Source organism: Artemia franciscana, unplaced genomic scaffold (genome assembly GCF_032884065.1).
Source record: "Artemia franciscana unplaced genomic scaffold, ASM3288406v1 PGA_scaffold_62, whole genome shotgun sequence".
Taxonomy (NCBI): domain Eukaryota; kingdom Metazoa; phylum Arthropoda; class Branchiopoda; order Anostraca; family Artemiidae; genus Artemia; species Artemia franciscana.
Window position 1 is genome coordinate 350,045 of NW_027062701.1, and position 26,355 is coordinate 376,399.

General features: G+C 35.4%; 1 protein-coding gene and 1 long non-coding RNA gene across 2 annotated transcripts in view; both read left to right on the forward strand.

Annotated features, from left to right (window-relative positions):
• Positions 1-26,355, forward strand: part of LOC136042082 (sodium-dependent serotonin transporter-like) — a 79,948-nt gene that overhangs the window by 32,546 nt on the left and 21,047 nt on the right. The window contains exons 6-7 of the mRNA XM_065726976.1: positions 7,567-7,705; positions 13,888-14,022. Of these exons, the coding sequence (XP_065583048.1) occupies positions 7,567-7,705; positions 13,888-14,022 (274 nt within the window). The remainder of the gene's footprint in view (positions 1-7,566; positions 7,706-13,887; positions 14,023-26,355) is intronic.
• On the forward strand, positions 17,011-20,693 carry LOC136042091 (uncharacterized). The gene is made up of 2 exons (XR_010621164.1): positions 17,011-17,379; positions 19,961-20,693. It is a non-coding gene; the product is annotated as an uncharacterized LOC136042091 (long non-coding RNA).

Here is a 26,355-nt window from a genome sequence, read left to right on the forward strand (position 1 = left end):
TTACCTGAGAAACGTTGCCTCATTTTGGAAAATAGGGGGAGACACCCCTTAAAAGTCATACAATCTTAACGAAAATCATACCATCAGATTTCAGTGTATCAGAGAACCTTAATGTAGAAGTTTCAAGCTCCTATCTACAAAAATGTGGAATTTCGCATTTTTTGCCTGAAGACGGATGCATGTTTATTTGTTTTTGTTTTTTTTTGTTTTTCCCAGGGGTGATCGTATCGACTCAGCTGTCCTAGAATGTCACGAGAGGGCTCATTCTAACGGGAATTATAAGTTCTAGTGCCATTTTCAAGTGACCAAAAAAATTGGAGGGCAATTAGGCCCCCTCCCACGCTCATTTTTTCCCAAAAGTCACCGGACCAAAATTCTGAGATCGCCATTTTATTCACCATAGTAGAATAGCCTAATTACTGTGTCTTTGGGGACGACTTACTCCCCTGCAGTCCCCGTGGGAGGGGCTGCAAGTTACAAACTTTGACCTGTGTTTACATATAGTAATGGTTACTGGGAAGTGCACAAGCGTTTTCAGGGGGACTTTTTTGGCTTAGGGGGGAGAGTTGAGGTGGGGGGTTACGTGGGAGGATATTTCCATGCAGGAACTTCTCATGGGGGAAGAGAATTTCAATGAAGAGGGCGCAGGGTTTTCTAGCATTATTTGAAAAAACAATGAAAAAATAAATATGAAAAGTTTTTCTAGTGAAAGTAAGGAGCAGCATCAAAACTTAATACGAACAAAAATTATTTGTTCGGGGTTTACATATGAGGGGTTTACCTCCTCGTAATACCTCACTCTTCACCCTAAAGTATTCTTACTAATTTCAACTATTTATACTACGGCCTTTGTGATTCAGGGCGAGGTATCGACGAGGGGTGAACCCTTTCATATACGCAATAAAAACATACGAATATAGAAGATCGTTACGTAAGTTACGTATATTTTTTACTAATGAAAACGTTTGTAAAAAATTAAAAGTTCTAATTGCCTTTTTATGTGATCAAAAAATTGGAGGGCAATTAGGCCTCCTCCCTCGCTTGTTTTTTCCCAAAATCTTCCGATTAAAACTATGAGAAAGCCATTTAGCCAAAAAAAAATAATATGCAAATTTCGTTTTAATTATTTATGTGCGGAGAGCCAAGATCAAAACATACATTAATTCAAAAACTTCCAGAAATTAAATAAAAAAAACAAGTTTTTTTTAAATGAAAGTAAGGAGCAACAATAAAACTTAAAACGAACAGAAATTACTCCATATATGAAAGGGGCTTTTCCTCCGCAACCTTTCGCTCTTTACACTAAAGTTTTTTTGTTGTTTTAAAAAGTAGAGTTGTGAGAAAGCGTCAAACTTTAGCGTAAAGAGCGAGAGGTTGCGGAAGAAAAGCCCCTTTCATATACGGAGTAATTTCTATTCGTTTTAAGTTTTAATTTTGCTCCTTACTTTCATTTAAAAAAATTGTTTTTTTCTTATTTAATTCAGTGTCAGAAGATAATTGTTTTCACTAGGCAGTTTTTATTTCAAAACGAGTTTTTTAACTTTTGGTTACTTTGGGCTGTGGTTCGCTCTTTTCTAGGTTGCAGCTACCACTGCAACCATGATCAACAAAAATAAAAGGCGAACCTAGTTATTTGCAAAATGTCCAAAATATTGTATTTTTGAAAAAAAAAAATAAATCATTGAAAAAGAAAACACTTTTACTTTTAATAATAGGATTTGTAACACAACTAAATAAATTGAATCGATTGTAGTTTGACGATTGAATTGCGTTGGGAGTAAGGGGGGGGGGGGTATCCAGTATGGGAATGTTTTAATGATTTTAATTTTTACTTCTAATATTTAATCAAAACTCCAATAATTGTCCAAATTCTCTTGTTTGTGTTTGAAACACCTATCAAGCGCAGATAATGTCCTATTCTTTAAGTTTTTGGATTTATGAGCCAACATATCAAACAATTTGTGGTAACGAGCTGTGCAAATGGAGCTACAAGGTTCAATAGTAACCAAAACTCTAGAAACAGGATTTATATCAAACGAAATATCATTGGCTTATTATGTAGATTCCAGATATATAAGATTCATTAAGCTTAGTTTTTCTCATAAAAGGCTAAGAAAGTGTAAAAATTTTTCTGATTTTTTTTTTAAAGAAGAAAACACCAACTAAAAGTGAAAGCATTTTAATTAAAGTCGAATCATTAGATTCGGCGTATCAGAGAATCCTACTGTAGATGTTTCAATCCCCTATCTGCAAAAGTGTTGAATTTTGTATTATTTACCGGAAGATCACGGATGCGTGTTAATTTGTCTTTTCCCCAGGGGCGATCATATTTAACCAACGGTTCTAGAACGTTGGAAGAGGGCTCATTTAAACGGAAATTGTGTCCTTTTTATTTGACTAAAAGGATCGGGTGGCTTTTAGCCCTCCCCCCACGCTCCTTTTTTTCCCGGAAGATTTTTCGATCAAGAGTTTGAGATAGCCATTTTGTTTAGCATAGTTGAAAGGTTCCGAAACTATACCTTTGGATTTAAAATGACCCATGCAGCCCCTGGGGATGTAAGTATGCTAGGGATGATAAGGATAATGCATGATCTATGAAAACCAGCTTCATAGCCACAAAGACAATTAACGGGTTACAGAATGCATTGGACTTTAATATTTGTACATTATGGGTATGGGGGTACGGTTAGGTTACTTTACCCACACACACCTCTAATGTGCAAACAAATAGCCCAAATTATATTATTATATAAACTAAAGTATAATATTTTCATAATATTTTGGCAAATTTCATTAGAATCAACATAAATTTATCTCCTCGGTGTGTTCCGCATAATCAAGAATTACTTCTTTTTTTAATGAAGCAGTAAGACCGATGCTTATCGAAATTTGTGAAGAGTTGGACACATTTTTTCCATGAAATATATAAAAAGAACATTTTCAAAATTGTCGATAGTTTCCCAGTAATTATACTAGCTCAACTGGAGTAAAAAGAAAAATTGTTTTTACATTTTTAGGAAAAAATTGTTTTGCTTTTTAGAAAGAAAAAAAGCAAATATTTCCATTAGATCATTGATAACGAATTTTCAGTGATCGGGGTATAAGCCAATGATACCAATTCGGGAAAATACAGAGAGGAAGCAAGAGAGATGCAAAAAGGCATTTCTCAAAATTTCAAGGGTAGTTTTCGCTTGAGAAAAAACAAACATTCTAGTGATTTCTCGTCAATAATCTAGTGAATTGTTCAAGAATCTAGTGATTCTTTTTCACCGGGTGGCAACCGTGCACTCAACTATCCGGATGCCTATATAGGCTATACCTCTATATAGGCATATAAGGTGTCCCTGTCGCCTGACAGCAAGAACAACGCATGGAAGATAAAAGGGGATCCTAGCCTTCAGTATTTTCCCCTTATAAATATTAAAGGATTCTTAGCCTTTTGATAGAAAATTTAGGATTTTTTTGGATTCAAATGGAATCAGCCCAAAAAGCCTTTAGAACTGAACGTCTCTTACATTAGCCAATATCACTGGGTATGTGTAAAATGATAGGTCTCCCTACTTTAGCAAATCATTGTTGAATGAGTCATTCCTTATATTATCAGCTCCCTCGTCTTATAAGATGGCAGCTCTTCAACAAAATTTCATGCAAAAGACTAGAACTGTAAATATTAATTTCAATATTTAGTTGCATAATGGAATAAACTCAGTGAATTGCATAAGCAATGTATAACGGCATCCAATGTGGATTCTTGTTCTTCTTGAATGTCTCTTGAAATATCTATGACGCTTTTATGCCCCTTTTCATAAACTCTCTGATTATTCTCATATGCTTCAGTTTGGATGGAATCGTCCGAGGTTTTTTCTTCTCCAAGGGATTCTTAGAATCCCTTTTTGCGATCCCTATTTAATGATAATAAAAAATGTTGTATGGATTAATTAATTTATTGCGCTTCCTTTGACGAGTAAAGGCCTCTTGGCTGTTATTTTTGGTATTTGAAAAAAAAAAACAAAAAAACACAGCATCATTGAAACTTTTAAAATGAATAATTGATATGTAAAAAGAAATTTTTCATGGAATCACCCAAAGATTTTCAGTGAATACTTTCAATTATTAAAAAAATGTTTCATAATGTACCGAAGAATGAAACAAATATTAACAAGTGATGGTTTCTAATGTAGTAGACCTACAGCTTATAGTAGATAAGGCTTATCCAGAACTGCACCACAGTCATATCTGTCGATAAAAAGCTAAGATTTATGAATGGCAGGTGAAAATTTTAACTTTCTATCTGAAACTTTGTAATGAAAAATTGAAATGAAAAGAAATTTGTGTGAATTTAATGCTTGCAGCAACACCAAATTGTTCCAAATTATTGTCTATTAATATTTATTTGGACCTTTTTCCAGATTTATCTAACAGATAGAAAAGCTCCAATCTTCCATCTTACCTAACTCATTATGAATTAAATTTCTACTTAGACTAATCAATCATGAATTCTCCACTTTTCGAGTTGCATTAAGTTCAACTTGAAAAATTTCAAAAAGAATGCAGAATTGGTGTTGAAGACGTGGGTAATTTTAAAGCTTGACTATGAAGTGATTCGGGTATAACTCTTAGTTGTTGTTTAAATTTATTTTTTTATTCGTTTGTTAAGATTAAATTTGAATTTGCGATAGAAGTGATTATTATATTCGTAAAGAGCATAAAAAAGGCATCGAGTGGTATGTTCACTTTATTGGTAAGTCAATTATATGAACTGTAATTTACCAATTCATCTTCCTTCTGGGCACAGAGAGAAGATATTTTTTCTTGGGGATCAGAGGTCGTGGGTCTATATGTCTTCCCTTGGTAGATAATTATTTTCCAAGATTACTTGCTTGCTAGGCTAGGTTTCTTAAGGGCCGAAATTGTTAAAAACCGAAATTGTAAAGTGCAGCTGTATAAATGGATTTAGGATTTTATATATCATTTTGCTATTAGAGTTTCCTTAATACCAGCTATATGCCCTAGAGACAGTAGTATCGTCAAAGCCCCCTGACTACAATCAGCTCGTGTTCATGTAATAAAATTTCTTCAATGGATCCAGGCCCTTCTTTTATTCGTTTCCTTTTATTGACAGGGTGTCAGGCCTTCCAGTTGCCACGGATAGTACAACCTCCCTGCCATCTTTTCTTTTTCTGAGCTTGAAGTAAAGAAACTAATGCCGATAAGTTTCTGGCACAGAGCTTTGCCTCCTTAGGGATATTTATTCCAGTCATAGGCTACTTGACATCAACAAGTCACAATGCCCTGTATATTTCAAGGATGCTTGTTTTCTTTCCCCAGTTCTAAATTCAGATCTAATCCATCAGAATAACTGAATGTATGCAGTTCGATACCCTAACACTACCCAAACATTCATATCTGCTCAATTTACTATGAAGGTTTTCGTCCTACAAAGGAATAGGTCACATACAGTCTGACGTAAAATTTAACCATATTGTCGTCCCTAAATTTTATTGACCTTCCTAGATTTTGAAACATACCTTTTTTGGTATTTTCATTAAAAATTTATGAAAAGAATCAAAATTGACCCCTTAGATTTAAAAAAATACCATTTGTTGCGTCTTTATAAAAAAAATCGACAAAAAACTTGCCCCCCTCCAACAGTTTCGGGAATTAATACCCCTGAGTCACATAGTAAAGTTAATGAGACATAAATTTGACACAGAGAGTTGAAGATAACCCAAGTGACGATTGTAGCCCCATTAAAGAAAAGAAAAAGAAAAATACACACGCACACACGTGCTGCTTAGAAATTGCATTACGATGTTACAATTTTTTGCTCGTCATATCCCTTTCCAAAGTACAGCAAAACTTTTTAAATTACCTGGTTTGGGAAAATCCATATTATGCTACACAGCCGGTATCAACATAGGCTACTCACAGAATAAATACAAAATGTTGGATTGAGATAATTGCAACATTCAGGCTGTAGGCCAGAATCAGGAGAATAGACTAGTGCAATTCAAATTAGGTTTTTCTTTTTTTGTCTAAATGACTTGACATAGTGGCGGAAGAGGTAAAAGTCCGGTAATTGAATTTTACTTTGGAGTTTGATAAGAAGTAAAAACACAAGATATAGATCGAGCAGGCTCAAAACAAAGCGTCCATTTAAAGCAAAGCAGACCCACCTTCTAGTATGCCTACTTTCATTGACGGCTTGGAAAATACCTTTTTTGAGGATTTCATGGCGTTCAATCATTTAAGTATCTATTTTTTTAATGTGTTGTAAATCGCAGATCACTCTCTACCTTCTATATCAAAGTAATCAAGCTAAAATTTAGGATTTGTAAGATATTTTGGAATTCAAAAGGGGATAAAATCTCTATGTTAAACATTTAAGAAAAAAAATGCTACACTGTCTAGCACGCCTTCTTACCTTGACAGGCCTAAAAAAGAAAAACGTTTCTGAGAATTCCAAGACTTGAAATCATTTCATTACTTTTTTTTTCTATTGCTGCAAATTGCAGATGCAGGAATAAAATTTGTATCTTGTTATTAACCAAAATGTTTGAATTTCCTGTTAATTTTATGCACTTGTTTGTTATATAATAGACAGTTTACAATTTCGATCGTGAATGATGCTAGCATGACGCAAGAAACTGGTCAAGCAACTTCTTTATGCCACACAATTAGCTTTGGTTTGGCAGTAAAATATATTGTAGCTATATTTTATTTAAGCATTTAGTTTGTATTTTGGTTTGGTTTATGCAAACAAATTTGGGCTATATATTTGCACATAAGGGGGGGGGGAGTAAAGCATAGCATATATTAATCACAGCAATGGTTAGCTTTACCCCTATCATTCACTTTACCCCCCCCCCTAATATGTAAATATATAACCCAAATTTGTTTCCAACCTATTATATATTCATCATTTTTTGTTTCATGTCATTAGCATTAATCGAAATTCACTTCCCGGGTGTCTATTATATAACCGATAAGTATCATTTTATGATAATTGCAGAAACTCATCATTCTCTTCTCTTTTTTTTGTACTAGAGGGGTCAAAAGAAAAGGAGCATGTTCTTGAACGGGGTGGAAAGAGGTTCCATGAATGGATTTAAGGGAAATAGGAACCTTACTGGACGAATTAAATATTAAAGCTTTAAAAAAAAATTAAGAAGAGGAGGCACAACTGGCATTGTCTAAGGTGGCATGGTGCTGCGATGAGTTGTTGGTAGCAGTAGTAGTAGCAGTAGTACGGTCTTAGACTTTATTTCCCAGTACCCTTTATAAAAAGGGGTAAATACTAAAGTGGGAAAAAACATGTTCTAAATTTTAATGGCCAGACTTTAGAATTTGGTTGTATCCATTAAAGAAACAAAAAATAAACTCACGCCATGTAATGAATTATACGTATTAGAATTGATAGTAATTATTAGATAATTAAAATCAAAGCGAAATATCACCAGGATAGTTTTGTTTTATTGCAAATTTCTCACTATAGGACTACAAGACTATAGTATCTCTGATAAAAATTTAATGTTCATATTTTGTTTCAAATTTCCCTCTCTTCAGGTTGTCAGTCTTAGAAATAAACAGGTCAGGTGGCTTAGAAGACATGGGAGCAATCAAACCCAGCTTAGCCTTATGCGTTTTGGCCGTCTTTATTCTTGTCTACTTTTCACTATGGAAGGGTGTCCGCTCAACTGGCAAAGTAAGTTCGTAATCTGTCTAAAATGACTAGAAATATAATTCGTTTTAAAGTTTTAAAGTTATATTTTAGTTTTGTTGTAGTCAAGGCTTAAATTTTCTTCAAATGAATGCACTGGAATTGTTCTTTTTCGTACTCTTAGAAAGTCATAAAATAGAGCACCTGTCACTAATACATAACATTTAATGCTTTGGACCTCTTACAAAATAAAATTTCCACAATTTAAGAAAAACAAAATTCCTTTGTGTGAATACATCTACCGACAAACTCTTGGAATTTGTAAACCAAATGAGGCGTAATCTTGTAAAGTGTTTTAGCTAGAAAGGGAAGTTCTAATGGTAGAAACCTTTAGAATTTGTCTATAAGTAAGAAGGAAAGTGACATGTTTAATTAAAGAAAAAGAATTATATATTTAATTAAGCTGAAAAAGGGTAAGCTACGCAAAATTATATGCATGTTTTTGCCGTTTCTTGTTTATTTTGTAATACTAAATGGGATTTTAACCACTTTAATGTAGCTTTTATGCGCTGAAAAATTAGCAAATTGAATTTGATTATCTCAATGAAAAAATTGAAATGAATCAGATATGATGAACTGGAATGAACAGTTAAAACGCACACGTTTGCTTCAAGCTTAAATAGCCAAATAATTAGGCACTTTTAAAAGTATTTATGTTGAAGGAGGTTGGGTCCCCTCCCGTCCAAAAATGTAAGTTAAGTAACAAATGAATTACACAAAGGTCTTTTTTTATAAAATAATGTTCATGGTGTCCTACCTAGCCACGGTGTCAGGGGCTGTTTACTCCAACTACTCCAGACGACCCCTTCTTTGAATGGCCCTGGGATGGAACTTTCAAAATAGCAAGCATTTCAAACTAAGATGAATATAGATCTACATTGAAAAAATTAAAGCTTTATAGTAAGTACCCCGTCGTTACTATTCTTCTAAAGATCGTAAAAAACATGTTCTAGAATTTTCAGAAATTACGATCCTAAGCAGAAACGAAAAATACAGTTAAACTGTCCCTAAATTTACGTCCTTCTTGAGGATGCAAGGCCTTCTTCAGGGTGTTGAGCCCCCTCCCGCTTAAAAATATAAGTGAACTAGCAAATGAATAACACAGTGATCTTTTTTCAAATAATGGTCACGGTGACCTACCTAGCCACGGTGCTAGGGGCAGTTTACTCCAGCTACTCCAGACGACCCCTTCTTTGAGCGGCCGTGGGATGGAACTTTCAAAATTGCAAGCATATTCATACTAAGATGAATATAGATATACAATCAAAAATTTAAATCTTTATAGTAAGTACATCATCGCCGCTATTTCTTCTAAAACATGATTGTAATTCATGTCCTAGAATTTTTCAAAAATTAAGAAACAAAAATATACAGTTATACTACCTAAATCTACGCCCTTGTTCGGGGTGCAAGGCCATATCTAAGGGGAGGGGGTTAGTAAACTCCCAACCCTTAAAAATCTTTGTCCGACTCGTCAAAACGTAACAAAAATGACATAAATAAATATTTGATGCGATTTTAAAGTGTTTTTGTAACAAACCCCGAAAAAATCCTGGATACGTTCTTGTCAGAGTGTTTCTAAATCCTCCATATAAGATTTTTATTTAATGAATCTATGCTCTCTAATTGTCAGGGCATACCGAAAATGTTCACATGTATGGTGTTGGCTTCATGCTCTTTCAGTGCTGCTAAAAGGTCATGGATCTACTTCACTCCTGTATCTGAAAGAATTGTAACTATTCGCATAAGCGAGCACACAAAAATCTCTCAGCCATAGTCATTTCAACTTCAGTTACAGTGTCACCGATTAGAACCCAAAAATAATATACTAATTGTTATGTGTGTCTTCAAAGCAATGGTAGGCAGTAACCATACTGGTTAGGAAGATTTCACATGTCAATAGGAACATGGAAGTCTTAATGGAAGGGGAGAACGGCTATTTGACTTCTACAGAGAGAATGAATTAAATGCTCCCAACACTGCCTACAGAGCACGAACATCTTCAAAAAATACATGGAGATGACCCAACGGAGTGACTGAAACATGATGCTCAGAATGAAAGTCATCGATGTCTTGGCGGCAAAAAAGTACAAGTCGTGGAAAACCAATGGAATGTTAAGATGGCTTATAAGGGCGGCTAGTGAAATATATGTCAGTCGTTTGCTTCAGTGACTGCTGAAGGGGTTCTTGAACTAGCCATGTACAACAATCTCTGTTCTACTAACACTGTCTTTGAACACAAGAAACTGCATCTCGTTACATGGTGCTCGAACTACAGCAGAACAGAAGCTGAGATCGATCACATCATAGCGAACAAGCAACAGAAAAGTTCCTGCTTAGTTGCCAGAATATACAGAGGAGCTTCTTTGGGGGTCTTCAAACTCTATGATCTCTATCTATTTATATGTACAGCCCATCATCGTCTAAGCAGACAAAGTTGCAAAAAAGATCAATACGCTTTGACTTGTCTTAATTAAGTTGTCTAGAAATCAAAGCTGAGTCCAAGATGAAGCTCAGCGACCAATTAGACATCAAGAACCAATTCTTTGACGTTGACCAAGAATGGACAAAGATAAAAGCTGCTACCCAAAATGTAGCAGAGGAAGTTCATGGCCACAACAACCAGAAAAAAAACAAATTTAAGTTTCTGACCACACTTTAGAACTAGTTGAAAAGAAGCACCCCCTCGTTGGTGATGAGAAAGTACCCTTAAAAGCAGCCTAAAAAACAGTTGAACTACCTGTGAAACAGGACCGAGAAATATTACTGAAATATACTGGTCAAATATTGCAAATGAACTGTTGTATACATCCAAAAATCATATTAGCAAGAAAATGTTTAAATTGGTCAAAGAAATAGCGGGGAAAACCCCTTCAACAGCTTATACGCTGAAAGACAAGTGCAGGAAAATCATTTGATCCGAAGAACGCTGGCAAGAACACTGCTCTGAGCTACTGAGCCCCGTCAAAGCCTCAAGTGATCTCCCTCTTTTCCTAGGTGCTGTTAGGAAGCCTTACGATATAAATCTGGACCCACCAAGGATCGTGGATATACTAAAAGTGCTTAAGTGCATAAAAAGTAAAAAGACGCCAGAAGAGGATGGATTCCCTATTGAAACGTACAAGGCGTCGCCCATTCTATTATGCCACATAATCTACCTGGTTGACAAGCCTGGACGACAAAGGCTTTCCCAAAAGACTGGAAGTATCAGCCGTTGTTCTGGCCAACAAAAAAGGGGACAAGACTGTCTGCGGAAACTATAGATGCATTTCCTTAATTGACCATGCAATACAAATCTTCTGCGCCATTCTGTTTAGTAGATTTAAAGGTATACTTGACAAGCTAATCCGTCCTGAAGGTGCAGGCTTCAGAACAGGGAAGTGCTATCCGGAGCAGATATTCACGATCCTGCTCACCCAAAAACAGTACAGCAGGTATCGCCTACCATAGCTCGTTTTTTTTCAGTGACTTTACTGCTGCTTTCCAAATATATTCCAATTCTACATATGGTCAAATATTTCTAATAGCGAAGTAAGAAGCCACTGTGGCTAGGCTAAAGAGCTATCCTTTTTCATCAAAAAATCCACCTGAAACTCCTCGTCAACACTTTCCGCCACCCCAAAGTCACAATATGTTGGGAAGTCCTTAACAGCGAGCCATTACCATCCTGGAGACGACATCAAGGAGGACAGAAGAAAAATGTTTGGCAAAAATTCAAAGAGGCCCTTGAACCCTTGGGAGGATTCCGGAGCCACGGTATGAGATAAGACAGAGACTGGCTAACGATCGCTGGAGAAGCTGCAGCCAACAGATCAAAATGGTCGTTGGAATTAATTCCAAAGTTAATTGGTACCAGATAGGACAGTTCATCATCTAGTTCCCGCCGAAAGTAAAGTAAAAGTAAATCATTGCTTATAAAATGAATAAAAACTTCAAAATCAGAAGTTTAATTCAAGCCCAGAGAACAATAGTTTGAATTCAACGCTAAAAACTACTAGCCAGAAACGCCTTCCATTCGTTTTCCAGGTCCTTTTATTCCTTTTATTTTCGCAAATAACTGTCTGACAGTTTTCTCTTAATTACAAATAACCAAAATAAATCATGGAAAGTCAGCTTCCCTTTCCAGATCGCGGATAACGCAATCTAGCAGCCGAGATAGCTACTAACACAAGTGAATTTGAACAGGAAGTCAGGAAGGCATTTCAAAACTGCATCACGAAAAAGTGATACGATAGTCAAATCCTGTTCAAAATAGGTAACAATCACAATCTTTCTGGAATAGTCAGAGATTTATCCATAAAAAAGGGTTACTCTAACGTCTGCGATCCTTGATGAACAGAGAAACGGCATTAATGACGTAAAAACAAAGGTCAACCGATGGAAAGAATCTTTCGAGGAGTAATTAAACTCATAAGCAATGGCAAATCCACGTTTCCTAGGCTCTATCCCAATGAAAGACCGTGTCACTCCATCACGTCTACTACAATCAGTAACGCCAATGGGGAGGTGGAGGGAAGGATGGTGGAGGGAAGGGAAGGATTTTGAAAAATACGTTTTGCCCCCCCCCCCCGAATATTTCGTTAAAAGCTGTCCATAATCCCAGACCAAAGCAGCTATAGAGCCCCTGAAATGTGGTAAAGCTCCACGATTAGACGGTGCCATGGATAAAGCCGATACAAATCAGCTTGAAAGACAGCATCTTTCAAGCACCAAAGACGTTTGGCGGATTAATAAAAATAAATAAATAAATTCATGGTTAAATCATGTCAGAAGATTTCCCCTCTCCCTCTCCTCCTTTGTAATACTCACTAGTGAGTATGATGAAATAGTCGATTGATTTTCTCTACCTAATAATTGCCACAGTGGCGAAATTAAACCCGTTTGGCCCTTGCCGGCTCTATTTTAAGACAACTATCAAAATTATGGGCATCCATCTACCTTTCAAACTATTTAAAAGTTCCCATTTTCAACAGCCTGATCACACCCATTACACTGGATGGTTTTCAATTATGAACAGTAAAAGCCTAAGACGAGCGCATCCTTCTTGCTTTGATTGAGAAGCATGACTCCAAACAAAGCCAGACGCAGCCGCACTGGTTTGGGCAGTTTCAGAAGATGAACCCTATTCACCTACCCAAGGTTTTTCTCGGAAGGACAGTTGAAAGACATCAGCCACGAGTAACGAGGGACGAAGGGAGTTGCGAGGTAGATTGATAACTTCGACAAGTGGCATATTATCCAATTATCCACAACCTATCTTGACAGAGCAGCATATCTTGCATTGCTACATGATATTTCAAAAGGAAGTGACCCAAAACATCTCTTGAGGATGGATGGGACTTAAACGGTATACTGTGGGAAGTTGAATTTATGGATAGCTTGGTTTTCGACTATAGGTCAGTTGCGACTCTTAAGCATAAAAAAAAACAAAAATGCTGCAATGCTTTACAGCCCTAATAATCCAAACCACTCCCAGGGAAATCTGAAATTTTGTATATACAATCATTCTGGATAGTCTTGCATTCCCCAGAACCCCACCCGAATAAGTATGTCGAATTTCCTCGCAAAAATTTTCACTTTTTGGAATCAATAGCTAAATGTCATTGATTCTCAAGGTTTTGTCTCATGTGTCACCCAGATGGAGGCTCTTTTTTCTTGTGCGTTTTATTTAAAATTCAGATCTTTTGTTTTACTTTGTGAAATATTATATCACAAATTAATTATCTCTTGTTTCTATATTTGTCTCGTCCAATGGCTTATGTCTAACTAATTTTAATATTTGCAAACAAACATAACTAAATTCGCTACGTAAAGCTTAAAGGGAGGGACTCTGAAAACATTAAAGAGGAGCATGTCTTAGAAATGAGAGATTGTTTTTTATTTTTGCCTGAGAAGTGTGATAATTTTTCGAAATGTGAAAACATCTTATACAGTCTAGAATGAAAGTGTAAAATTTATGTGCTTCTTTGTGAGCTTGTGTGCAGGCAGAAAAAAAAAATAGATAAAAAAAACTCGACATATAAAATCCTAATTTAATGAGACCAAAACGAAAAATTGCCTTCAAATTTAGTTAAGAGAAATAAAACTCTAGAAACAAACAACCATTAAGAAACAGATGGAGACACATTTCAGTCTAAAAGCATTGATAATAAATATTTTGAATACAGGCGGTATGGATCACAGCAATAGCACCGTACATAGTCTTGATAATTCTACTTTTTCGTGGAATGTCGTTGCCAGGTGCTGGAGATGGGATTCGATATTTTCTTACACCTCAATGGGCGAAACTCCGAGAAACCAAGGTAAGATAATATTTACTTTGCCTTTGAAATTGTCTCTTTTGACAGAAACATTTACTCCAACTTGTTTTTTAAATTCTTACAGCTGTGGTCACCTCATAAACATAACTAGGGTTTACCTGTGAGCGTTAATAAAATGTCCCAGTCCTTTGATCCCACCGATAGTTAAATTAGGCGAAAAGATAAGGAATTAAAAAAAGAGTGGGCTAAACTAAGCTAGTTAATGGACCGTTTTGTTATGGACAGTAATGGAACATTCCGTTTTGTACTTATTTCTGTTCACTTAAGACTTGTCAATTCTCTTAGACTTAATTTGTTTGTTACTGCGGAATATTTGTTATTTTTGTCAAGAATTCGTAATAATACTCCTCAAATATGTTTCCCTAAAACCCTGACAACTACAAAGGTGCTTGTAAGGACCTACAGCTGCAATGATTTCTGTATGGAATATCTTTTATTAGAACAGTCGAAAGGTGTATTTGCATTAAAACTGCAGTATGTAATAGGAAAATTGTATTAGTTATTAATTATTCTGTAAGAATAGTTCCGCAATACGTACCCGAGAACGTACATTACGTATAATCTACTACTAGAGATAGTAGGGGGGCTTTGTTTATCTATCAGAGTAATATAGTTTGAGTATTTAGCTTACTCAAATGCGGTCGGTTACCTTTAGAACCTACGGAGTAACTCGAAGAAGCAAGCCATAAATGACTAACATTTAAGTTTGTAACATTGAAGTTATAATGTTGATCAAACTTTCCCAAAAAGCTGAATTTTCTTTAGTTTCTTTTCAAAATTTTAAACATCTGAAAATTTGAAGAAAGAGCCATAACTCTGTAATGGCACGAATCATTCTTTTGTAGAACGAAGAATTAAAATAAATATAGAGTTAAAAAGGAATGCTAATGGGTACCTTTTGCTATGATTTTTTTTTAAATCCTCGTACAGTCTCCTTGCTGAAATCAAAAAGCAATTGTGATTCCCAATAATACTGTCAGTTATATAATTACTAGGGTCCATTGTACCCAACGTTGATCGATGAAAATTTCATTAAAAATTGTTATCTCTTGTTTATGATCAATAGCCTACATGCTTCCTCAAGAGCAACGTACTTCTTTGTGAATTCGGAAAATTGCAGTAGTGCGTTATTGAAACTTCAGTCAAGGCTTCTTTGATTAAGAATCGGACTTCGAATCTTCGAATTTTAAGAGAATTAATTGTGTTTCCTATACCATTAACTTTCGAAGGTATGTCATCTACTCTTCAATCTGTTTATTAGGTGCCAAGCTTGGAATCTTGTTGTTTAATATTGGTTTTTATAAGCCCCAACTTACACATTGCGTGGTATTTTCGTCAGTTGAAGACATATTTCGTCAGTTGAAGACAGTCAGTTGAAGATAGATTAAAAAAAACAATGTTTCTTTAACTGGAAGTAAGGAGCAATATTAAAGCTTAAAACGAACAGAAATTATTACGTAAATAAAGGAGGCTACCTCCTCCTCAAAAACTTGCTCTTTATGCTAAAGTTTTTAGTGCTTTTAGAAAGCTTCTTATTGTTCTAATTAAACGACCCTTGTGATTCAAAATTGGGACTAAATTCAAACTTTAGCGTAAAGACCAAGGTGTTGAGGAGGAGGCAACCCACTTCATATACGTGATAATTTCTGTTCGTTTTAAGTTTTAATATTGCTTCTTACTTCCAGTTGAAATAAACTTTTTTATTCTGAAATTTTTTTAATAATGCGAGGAAATATGACTCCACCTCCATGGAGAAATACCCTCCTCGCGGAAATATCCTCAAGAAAATTCAATCCCAGTTAAAATTTACACAGGACAATTACCCTTAACAACTCTACGCTTAAAATTGGGACGAAAAAGAGAAAGCGAAACACAAAAAATTCTTGCTAATTCCCCCAGTCTATAATTTCTCCTAACAACTTTCCTCCCTATGGAATATTCCCCTGTGGAAAAAAAAACACCAGAACAAAATTCCCCCACCCAAAAATGTATGCATAAATACTATGTGTAAACGATAGGCAAATTTTACAACTTAAAAACTTTCCCCTGGGACTGGGAGGGGGTCATGTTATATCCAAAGGAATTGTTATTGGGCCTTTCAACTGTGAAGAACAAAATGGCAAAATTCTGATCGGACGATTTTGGGAAAGAAGGGGCGGGGAGGGGGCCAAATTGCCCTTCAATATTTTTGGTCACTTAAAAAGGGCACTAGAACTTTTAATTTCTGTTCGAATGAGCCCTCTCGTAACATTCTACGACCACTGGGTCGATACTATTATTCCAGGGGAGAAGAAAAAAACAAATAAACACGCATCTGTGATCTTTCTTCTGGCAAAAAATACAAAATTCCACAATTCTGCAGATAAGAGCTTGAAACCTCTACAGTGTGATTCAATGATACGCTGAATCTGATGGTGTGATTTAATTAAGATTCTGCGAATTTTAGAAGGTGTTTACCCCTTTTTTGAAAATCAGGCAAATTTTCTTAGGCTCATAACTTTTGATGGGTAATATTGAACTTGATAAAACTTACATATTTAAAATAAACACAGAAATCCGGTCCTATTGATGTATCTATTGGTATCAAAATTATGTTCTTTAGGGTTTCAGTTACTATTGAGCCGGGTCGCTCCTTACTTACAGTTTGTACCAGTAGCGAGGCGTCAATCTATTTAAGCATGCCCATAGGGGGTATACTATTAGAGCCACTAGCCCCTCAAGACGTTACTGCAAGCACCTGGGTCTTGTGAAATACTATAATACAACTGTATGCTATAGTACGCCTGATTGTTACGCAATAGAGATTGTTTGTTAACTTATGCAAATGATTCCCTTAAGATTTCTTTGGTTGTTATGCTAAATGTTTAGTAGTCTAATAGGGAAAGGAAAAACCTTCAGGGTCCACCAATCAAGATGCAAACTTCGACGTTATGTTATAGTTCTTTGCTCGTTAAAAAACCTAAGGATGTATAAAAACCCACAGGGCCCTCCCAAGTAGGAGCGCATTCCAAATTTATCATAACCCATTCACAAAGGTTTATTTCTGCTTTCCGCAAATAGGGCCTCTGTTTTCGTTACTGATAGTAGACAAAAGATTGTCCGGTTATATCCAAGAACGAACGGCGAGGCGTTACGTGATCCTGTATTGATTTTTCAAGAACAAAGACCATCCGTTACATATTGGTTTGTTTACTCGCACAGAGTGATCCAGTAATTTTTTTCTTTCTCTGGGGACTTAAAACCTGATGCTAGAGAAGAAAATGTATCAATCTAGCTACCGAAATGAGTGCTAACACACTAAGGAATTTACAAAGGGACTGGACGTCTTCTTATTTGCAGGTAAGCCTCTATATGCATTAAGGATACCCCCAATCAAAAATGGGGTAAAATTGTAGTCAAATAAGAGCTAGTATGATTCTCTAACGGAATCAACAAGTGAATCTCCGTTCCCTCCAACTTTGCACGGCTCTCTCAACGATAAATCAATCTCATCTTATCACATCAAAATGTAAACTTTTAAATCGCCTGCTATATCAAAGCACTTTCCATATTCTGACACGGATACAATTAACAACCGTCAGATATTTGCGTAAGCCTTAATTATACCCCTGTCAGGTAAATGGTTAATTTCTATCAAACAACCGGCGTCACACTAAAGGATAAAGCTTCATCGTTTGTCTACTAAATTGTCAGTTAAATTCCATCAGTAATACAATTATGAAAAAGAGGGAATATTCAGAAAAAAACATATTTATTTCTCGTTAAAAATTAAGAGATGGTGGTTAAATTGACTGAGTTATATTTACAATAAATATTGGATTTTTTTAGAGGGGTAGCCTATTTTTATATTCAAATAAGACTACTAAAAGCAGGTTGTATTTACGAATTAAATGAAGGGTGTGGAGAAGATTGTTTCCATATGGTAAATAAAAATAATTAAACAAGTGTCTTTTTTAGTATAATAATGAATTATCACGTAAGGTTCCTCCTCCCCTACAAGCATGAGGGAGAGTGTGCAGTCATTTTGAAGCGATATTTTTCGATTATGCACAGCATATGAAACTCAAATATAAAAAGAGGTTGTTTGATGAAACTAGGAAAACTAAAAATGAATTCTTGTTTTCAGAATGTTCTTCTATTGCATTTAAATGGTTTTGTATAAAACGTTTGTAGCCCAAGTGTAAATTATAATCTTTTTCCTATACTATAACGTATTATAGAAAGATTAAAAACGCATATAAAGGCAAAGATACTGTTTACGCTCTACGATATTTGTTAATTCAAGTTTTTCTGTTAAATATTCCGTTTATGCCGTACTCCCCCTCTTACTAAGATAGAGGAGGAGTCCCCTTTAATCTTTTATTAAATTTTAAATCCCAATTAGAGTAAAGGGGCTATATATCATTTGCTAATTTTTGCCCCCATAGTCTCGTATCATTACCCCATTGTTTTTTGGGCCCGTTGAGGTGGGTGGGGGACAATGGGGGTGAGCTGTTTCTGCAAACCAAATTCCATTGTTCTTAAATTTTCACATATTTCTATGAAAATAAGACGTATTTTAGCCATATACGTCATTTTTACGAAAGCTAAATTCCAACTTTCTTCAATGATCAAATTTTTCGATGAAAATAAGGTGTTTTTTAACCCTTTTGTTTCATGAAAACTAAAAGTTTGATTTCTATTTCGGGAAAATTCTGAGCTTCCTCCCCTCAAAAACCCAAGTGTAGAAGCTGGTCAAACCATGCAAAACGGTTGAGAATGTAGCCACTTCATTGCTCCCCCTGCAAACGAAAATGCAGTACCTTCACGAGCTCGTCCCAGTATACAAAGCCTGGAGACCATTCAAGATGGAGTTACTGGCCCTAGCATAAGTGTAAATTCTTTGACAATTCATAGATGGTTTTCGAAAAGCTTATCTTGTAGCGGTTAGAACGTAATGCTTTTTAGCACGATGAATTCATCGTTTTTAGAGATTAATAATTGAAAAATAACTGAAAAGTGTTGGTGACCCATTTTTGGTGCTAGCGAAGGGGGAATGTCATTGCCCATCCTCACAACCACTAAAGTAGCACATTCATTTTGCCATAATAAAGGAGAAATGAATAGAACCTTGCTGGTTGTCAAAATAATACATTCTTTTAGTTATTAACTTTACGTTTTGACAATAAGATGTTTTAGCGCCCTGCTTTCTAGAGTAGTAACTTGGAATTTCGCCCCATTGTTACTTTTCTAGAAAACGTAACAATGTGAACAGTATTTTAGTATTGTTTTACTGTTAAAGCGGAACCTTGATCGGGGTGGTATATTTGAGGGCATTGCTTAATGGGTTTTTTCATCACAGTGAAAACACCACATTTAAAAAGGAAATATTTACTCAAGGGGCGATAACCCTGGGTCTTAATAATGTATTTTCTTTACAGTTTAAAATCAAGAGTGTTTCAAAGGAATAACAATTTTTATTCTTTTTTCAGGCTCCCATTTATAATGTCGATCATTTAATTGATTATTTGATTGCTGGTTTCCTTGGAACACCAATGGATCCAAATGGATACTATAAGCACAATTCCCTCCGTAAATATTTTTTAATACTTTCAATTTCAATGGGTAACTCTGTAATAACTGAAGCGTAAAGAAGTAACTTAACCAAATTTATGGGGTAATTTCTAGTCCTTACACTTTTAAAAGGTAGAATACTCTCTCCAAAACCAAACAGCTACTTTTTCCAAATGTATGGAACCTTTCTGGTCCTTAAATCTTTAGTTGGTAGCGTGGTCATTCTATATCCGAAAAGCAACTTTGCTCCCACAAAAAATTCAAAAACATTCAGACTAATGTTGCATTCTATTTTAGCCTAATATAAAATCTTTTTCAGGATGAAATTAAAAGTGTTTTAATGGGCTAATAAGCTGTTTTTTTTTAGGTTCACATACCGACACTATCATCGGCAAAAAAGGCCTATATTGAGAAGATATTGTCACCGCCTACAAATTTCCATAAAAGTCTGTGTACGGGCACCATGGAGAGTGAACGTGAAGGGGATTTTAGTGCGGGATGAGACCTATTAGTGTACATTTCCCCAACTTTAAATAGAGACGCTTTCGTTAGGGATTTTGGCCTCGACTTGGAATTTTTAGACAAGGTTTTAGATCAACCACCACCTAGCAAGGTCGAGAGGGTACTGAAAGAGTTCCCGGCCCTCAAAATGAAAGTGAATAGGGGGAAGCAGGACAAAGTTGTGCTGGTTCACCCTCTATATTACCCGAGTTTTACCTAGCTGATTCGGCCTTGCGTAATGTTTATGTCTTTAGAGCTGAGGTTGGAGACCCCACTCTTACAGATGGTGGTATTCATATACAGCATAGAATACAGTATAGTATAGAATACAGTTGACATGGTCCATTCCTGCGATGTCAAGATTTGGGCCCTTCTTGAAAAACAAATTTGGGAGGTGAAGGCCATAGATAGCATAAAAGTACCCATCCCTCAAAAGTTATTTTTTTAAATGAAAAGTCTGGTGATTTGTACTCGCATTATCTGCAAATGGAAATAGCAACACTGCATCCGGACTTACAAAATTCTGAGTGTGGGTTTTTCCTTAGTGTGTGGGAGGTATTTATAATTCGTTGGAATATTATAATAAAAATTAGAGTGATTCAGTGGTATTATTTATCGAAAGCTTAGATCTTAATGTTACGAAATTTTTAAAAGAGGATTGTTTTAAGAAGCGGGAAGGACAAGAGGTTGTAAATACAATTCAGATTAAAAGGGTGCAAAGGTTACAACACTTTCGTTTCGATACGGGCTTAGAGTACTTCAAGTATGCAGTCCTTGTTGTAGGACATAAGCCCTAACAAAGGGATGCCACTAAGACACTTTTGGACGATTTGGAAGTTAATGGGGTGGGGAGGGGACAGAGTTTCGTAAAGGGTATTTTAACTGTTCAAAGGGGCAATTGTGTAACGCTTAAGGGCATAGACATTTTTTAGAGAGCTAATTAACAGTTAAATTTTGGTGTTTCGGTATTACAGTACATACAAAGTATGAAGAAGAGTAACTTAAAGATAAAAAGGGGGTAATATATTCAGTGAGCCATCCTTCACTGAATCAGTGAAACACTGGGTATGGCCTCTCTACTAATCTGCCAGTGAGCCTTATTCTATTGGAAATTTATTTGCTATTCCATACATTATTCGGGTTTTAAGAGGGTAAAGGGAAAAAGGGGGTACTTGCTAATATTGTCCAATGTGTTCTTCTAGAGTCCGTACAGAATTAAAATTAAAAAACCACTTTAGCCACTCTAATTGTTATGGATACCAGTGTGTGGAGACTGTTTCGGGCGATGATACTATCGCGCGTTTCTAGAATTTCCAGAAATCCCTCTTGCAGAGCGACAAGGTAGTATTAGACATCGAAACTGAACTGAAGGACGTGTACGATCCATCAAACTCAAATTGTTTTAAAGAAAACGAAGCCATTGCAGTCTCTTATTCCCATGCAACAAAGAGAATCGAATAATACCCTACAATTGGTAGAGGTATTTGACCCATTGGTAGGCGCAGCTGTGGTTACAGTTGTTAAAAAGCCGATAAGTCAATTTCACGGCTGCGAAACATAAGTTATCCCATGAATCTATTAACAGAGGAGGAGTTGGCAATTAAAAATAAAGGATTGTGTTCGGTTTTTAAGGGGAAATTTGTTGAGAGTAGTGGAGAAACCTCAGTCCATGACCATGACCATTTAAGTAATTCTATTTTATCGGGGGAGTAAATTTCGTAGACTAGTACATAAATTGTAATTTAATATTGTAATTTAAATGTGAAGCAACAATATTTTTTACCCGTTTACATATACAATTTCAAATATGACTCGATTGATTTGTAGATGGCGCATGTGTAGATAGGTTTTTTTCATATAACATCCTAACTAAATCATCTGAGAAGCTGTTGCTATTAAAATTCAAAATTCAAACTTCTAAACAGTATTCTCTAGAAAAGTGGCTAAACCTTACAAATTGACACCAATAGGACTCGCCCTTTCACCAAAAGAGCAATTTGAAGATAATTTTTATGTATTTATTAACAATGAGACAATTGCCGAGAATGAAAAATTAATTTTACCTCAAAATGCCCTTCGACGTGTCGAAAGGTATGAACCCTGCTGTGAAAGACACTAAAAGTAAATGTGACCGATCAACCTCAAAATTCAGCATCACCGCCAGCACCACCACTATCAAAAAAGGAAGAAGATTTATCCTTGGATTTATCAAGTGTTGCAGACTGATTGCCTAATTTGTATTGTGAGCAATGTAAAATAATCTTGACCTATCTGACTGAAAATGAACATGCACAATTTAATGACAAAAATACTGAAATTATAATAAACAGCAAGACCTAAAATTTAATTGCTTTGCTATCAGAATTGATTTTAAATCTTAGCAGTCATTTGTATAAATTTTTAAAGTCATCAAACTTCCGAAGAAGTCTTATTAGGAATAAACATATTTTAAATCAATTAAGAACATACGGAAAAATATCAAAACATGTTTTACAAACCAAGTGGGGTTTGTAATTTAAAATTTATTAAATGAAAGCCATGTTGATATTAGCGCATCACCTATTAGTCTACAATAGAGTAGTGGACGTTTCACACCGCGTTTACATTCAAAATCGGTGAAGTTTTGAAACGTGTTTGTTAAAATATTAGTGAAGCGGAAAGCTTAAGTTCCCCCAACCACACTTGCTCAAATCGCTGGAGTTGAAAAGAAGCTACCTACAGAGTGAAACCAGAAACATCATTCATTAAAATCACAGAGTCCATGGTAGCCTTTATCGAGAGACTAAACCCTTTTTTCCATTGCATATATTACAAGCAGATATTTTCACTCTAGACGAGATCTAGACTAGACGTCTTTATTTGCAATCAGTGTTTTTAGTCACTATGCATATGCTGTTCCGTTGCGTTCAAAGAGAGGCGATGAAGCTGATAGAGCCCTTGAATCTATCCTTGAATAAGATTCTTATAGAAAAATTTTAACAGATCGGGGAAGTGAATTTGTTAATCCACACGTAAACAGTGTTTCATTGAAATATAATACAACACTCTATCACAGTCATAATCCAACAAAGGTGACATTGGCTGAAAGTTTGATAAGAAAAAATTGTACTTTTAATCTCAAGATATTGTACATTGATAACTACTGCTACTTTTATTCAAAACTGAGATAAAATCATGCTGATTCATAATCAACACCCTCATTGATCCTTGTCCAATCATATTCCTCTTGAAGTTCATCACGGTGAAAATAAAACTTTAAAGTTTTCTTCAACAACATTTCAATGAAAGGCAAGTGAAAAAGAAGAAAGTTAATGTCAGTGATACAGTTCGAGTCAATAGAACGAGCAATATTTTTGAAAAGGGGAATTACTAGTGGTTTTTTGAACATTTTAAAGTGTCAAAAGTCTTAGTTACTAAGCCTGCAAGATATTGTCAACGTGACATGAAAGATGAAGAGATTCTTGGTGGTTTTTATGAATATGAATTGCAAAAATTTCAAAACAATGGAAGGTATCAGATTCAAAAGATGTTAAAGAGTTGAACTCATAAGGGTAAGAGACAGTTGCTTGTTCATTAACTAGGATGCAACTCTGATTATGATTTTTCGATTACCGTTGAAGACGTTCACAATGCCTAATGATTTCTATTTGGCATTAATATCTAATGTCTCTGACCCCCACGATGATGATTTAAATAAATCAAGTGATTTTCGGACGAAATTCTCCCCATCCATTAAATTTGAGGGAAAGTATCAAGTTGCTCTTTTTTATTTTATTCTTAAAAATATATATAATATCCCGCGAGAAGATTGTACGTATGACATAAAAGCTAGACCAAACGATTGGCCAGTTTGTGGTGAGACAGAAGAATGGATAAATCACTTTCTTCCATCGAGAATGAAATGATTTATGTCAACCATAATCTGAGAGATTTTCTTGGTTTTAAATGGAATGTAATCGAGGTTAAAAGTGCTGGTACCATCAGTGGGATGGAACGTGTAATTTTTTCAAACTATCCACTCGGCTTCTTTTCAGACAATTGTATATTTCTGAATTCCTTTGTTGAGACATCGAGAGTCGGCAATACGAGTTTTCCCCTCCTACGTGTTCTTGAACAAAAAACACTCTCAAGCACATTAACCACAACAGTGTAAAGCACCTTCAATATATTCCGTTAGACGCTTCGTTTTTGGGATTCTGTCAGTTAGCATTAAGAAAAGTGAGTTGGGTGATCCTTTACCAATAACAAAAGGTTTGGCTGTGATTACATGTCATTTCTGACTTATCCAATAACGAGATGATTAATAGGAAAAATACTTTTGCTTGTCCTGATATTGGTTGCTATGTTGCTACTCTTAGACCGCGGCAACTGAGTCATAGAATGGACTATTAGAGGGTTAGTTCGTCAATGTCGTGTTACGGTCTTGGTAATTGGCTTCCTAAGGTTTTTTGCTCTGCATTACCCTGGCTAAGAAATATATTGCACCGGCTGCCAGAGTTGTTGCATCCTCTACACTACACAATCGTTGCTCTGGGAAGGATTTTAAAGGAAGTGTTTCACAAAATCTCAGGTCTAGCGTGCGATCTCTGGGCGAGTAATTGAAATCCCAATAAAATATTGAACTATTTTTCAATACTGAGAAAAGTGAACGGTTAGATCTAACAAGTCACATTTCGTTGACCTTTAAAACCTGTTTTTGCTGGATTATAAAGGTCTCACCGGAACTAAAACAAGTCGCGTAAGATTAAATCATCTTCAAATGTAAATATTGGACCAAGGTCAATTTTTTTACAACCGGAGCTTCACCGCTTAACTAGCAGGTCGTGATCTCTAGAAAGTCACGATATTAAGTCATCCTCAAAACAGGTAAACATTCCCTATTATATAACAAACATCTACATCTTGAAGAAAACATTTGTATAAGTAAATTTCTATTACGTAACATACAGGTGTACTATAACATACAGGTGTACTGTAGTATTGTGCAAGACCCAGGTGCGTGTAATAACATCTTGAGGGGCTAGTAGCTCTAACAGTATACCCCCTAAGGGTGTGTTTAAATAGACTGAGGCCCCACTACAAGTTACAATGAACTGTTTGATAGATGGATAGAACTATAAATTTAGCACAGAACCAAAAATTCAAACCATGTACATCATTGTGTAAGAAATATATATATATATATATATATATATATATATATATATATATATATATATATATATATATATATATATATATATATATATATGTATATATATATATATATATATACATTATATATAAATTTTTTTGAGCCCAAATTAAGGACTTAACACTGTTGGAGTCTAAAAAGTTCTCACCCTCTGAAACGAAAGTAAAGTTAATTATATAATACAACTCTTACTCAAACTTGGGCTTCTAATACCAACCTTTGGTGTCGCGTTAGTCACTATGGTCCAAATAAAAACTTATGCTTGCAAATTACACCAGTATATAGTAGAAAGTTTTTTTTTTTAATCCCCCCTTGATTCCAGAAACCTATTTTAATAGTATTTTACCTCTATCCTCTTTAGAAAACCTTAAAAATGCTGTTACAAAGGAATAAATAAATGAAATAAGGTAAATATACAAAATAAAACAAACAAAAGCAAAGCATTACAAATAAAAAAAAATACTAACGCGACACCAAAGGTTGGTATTAGAAGCCCAAGAAAACATTAAAAACGTCTAAAGCCCTCTACGGAGTATAAGGCTTTCAGCCTTATTAAAATACTTCCAAACGGGTATAATGAGAATAAATGAGACATAGATATTGCATGTATTAGAGACAGTTATGGCCTCCTTGTGACCTAAGCTGCTCCTGTGTGACCTAAAATTTACCTTTTTGAATAGCATTGCAGCGAAAATGATAGCCACTTTTGGAAAATCTACACCCCTTGAGCAAATTCCTCAATGATGGAGGGAGGGGTCGGAAATGCCAAAAACAGTTTTCTGTGTCTTAAACTTGTTTTCAAAAACTTTAATTGAGCAGTTTTCGTGCTCAGAAAATTTCATAATCACGCTTGGTCCTAATTTATTTCTCCAAAAAAAGAAGGCTTTGGGGCAAATCACTACCCCCTCCCCAAAAAAATATGTTGAATCTCTCATGAGAAGTTGGAAACAACTTCGGCGTAAAATGTACTTCTTGAGTCTTCAAAAATGGCAATCAAAACGAACAGAAATTGAAAAAAAAAAAACTTTCCGAAAAAGAAGTTTTCTAAAAAAAAGTAAAGGCCATAT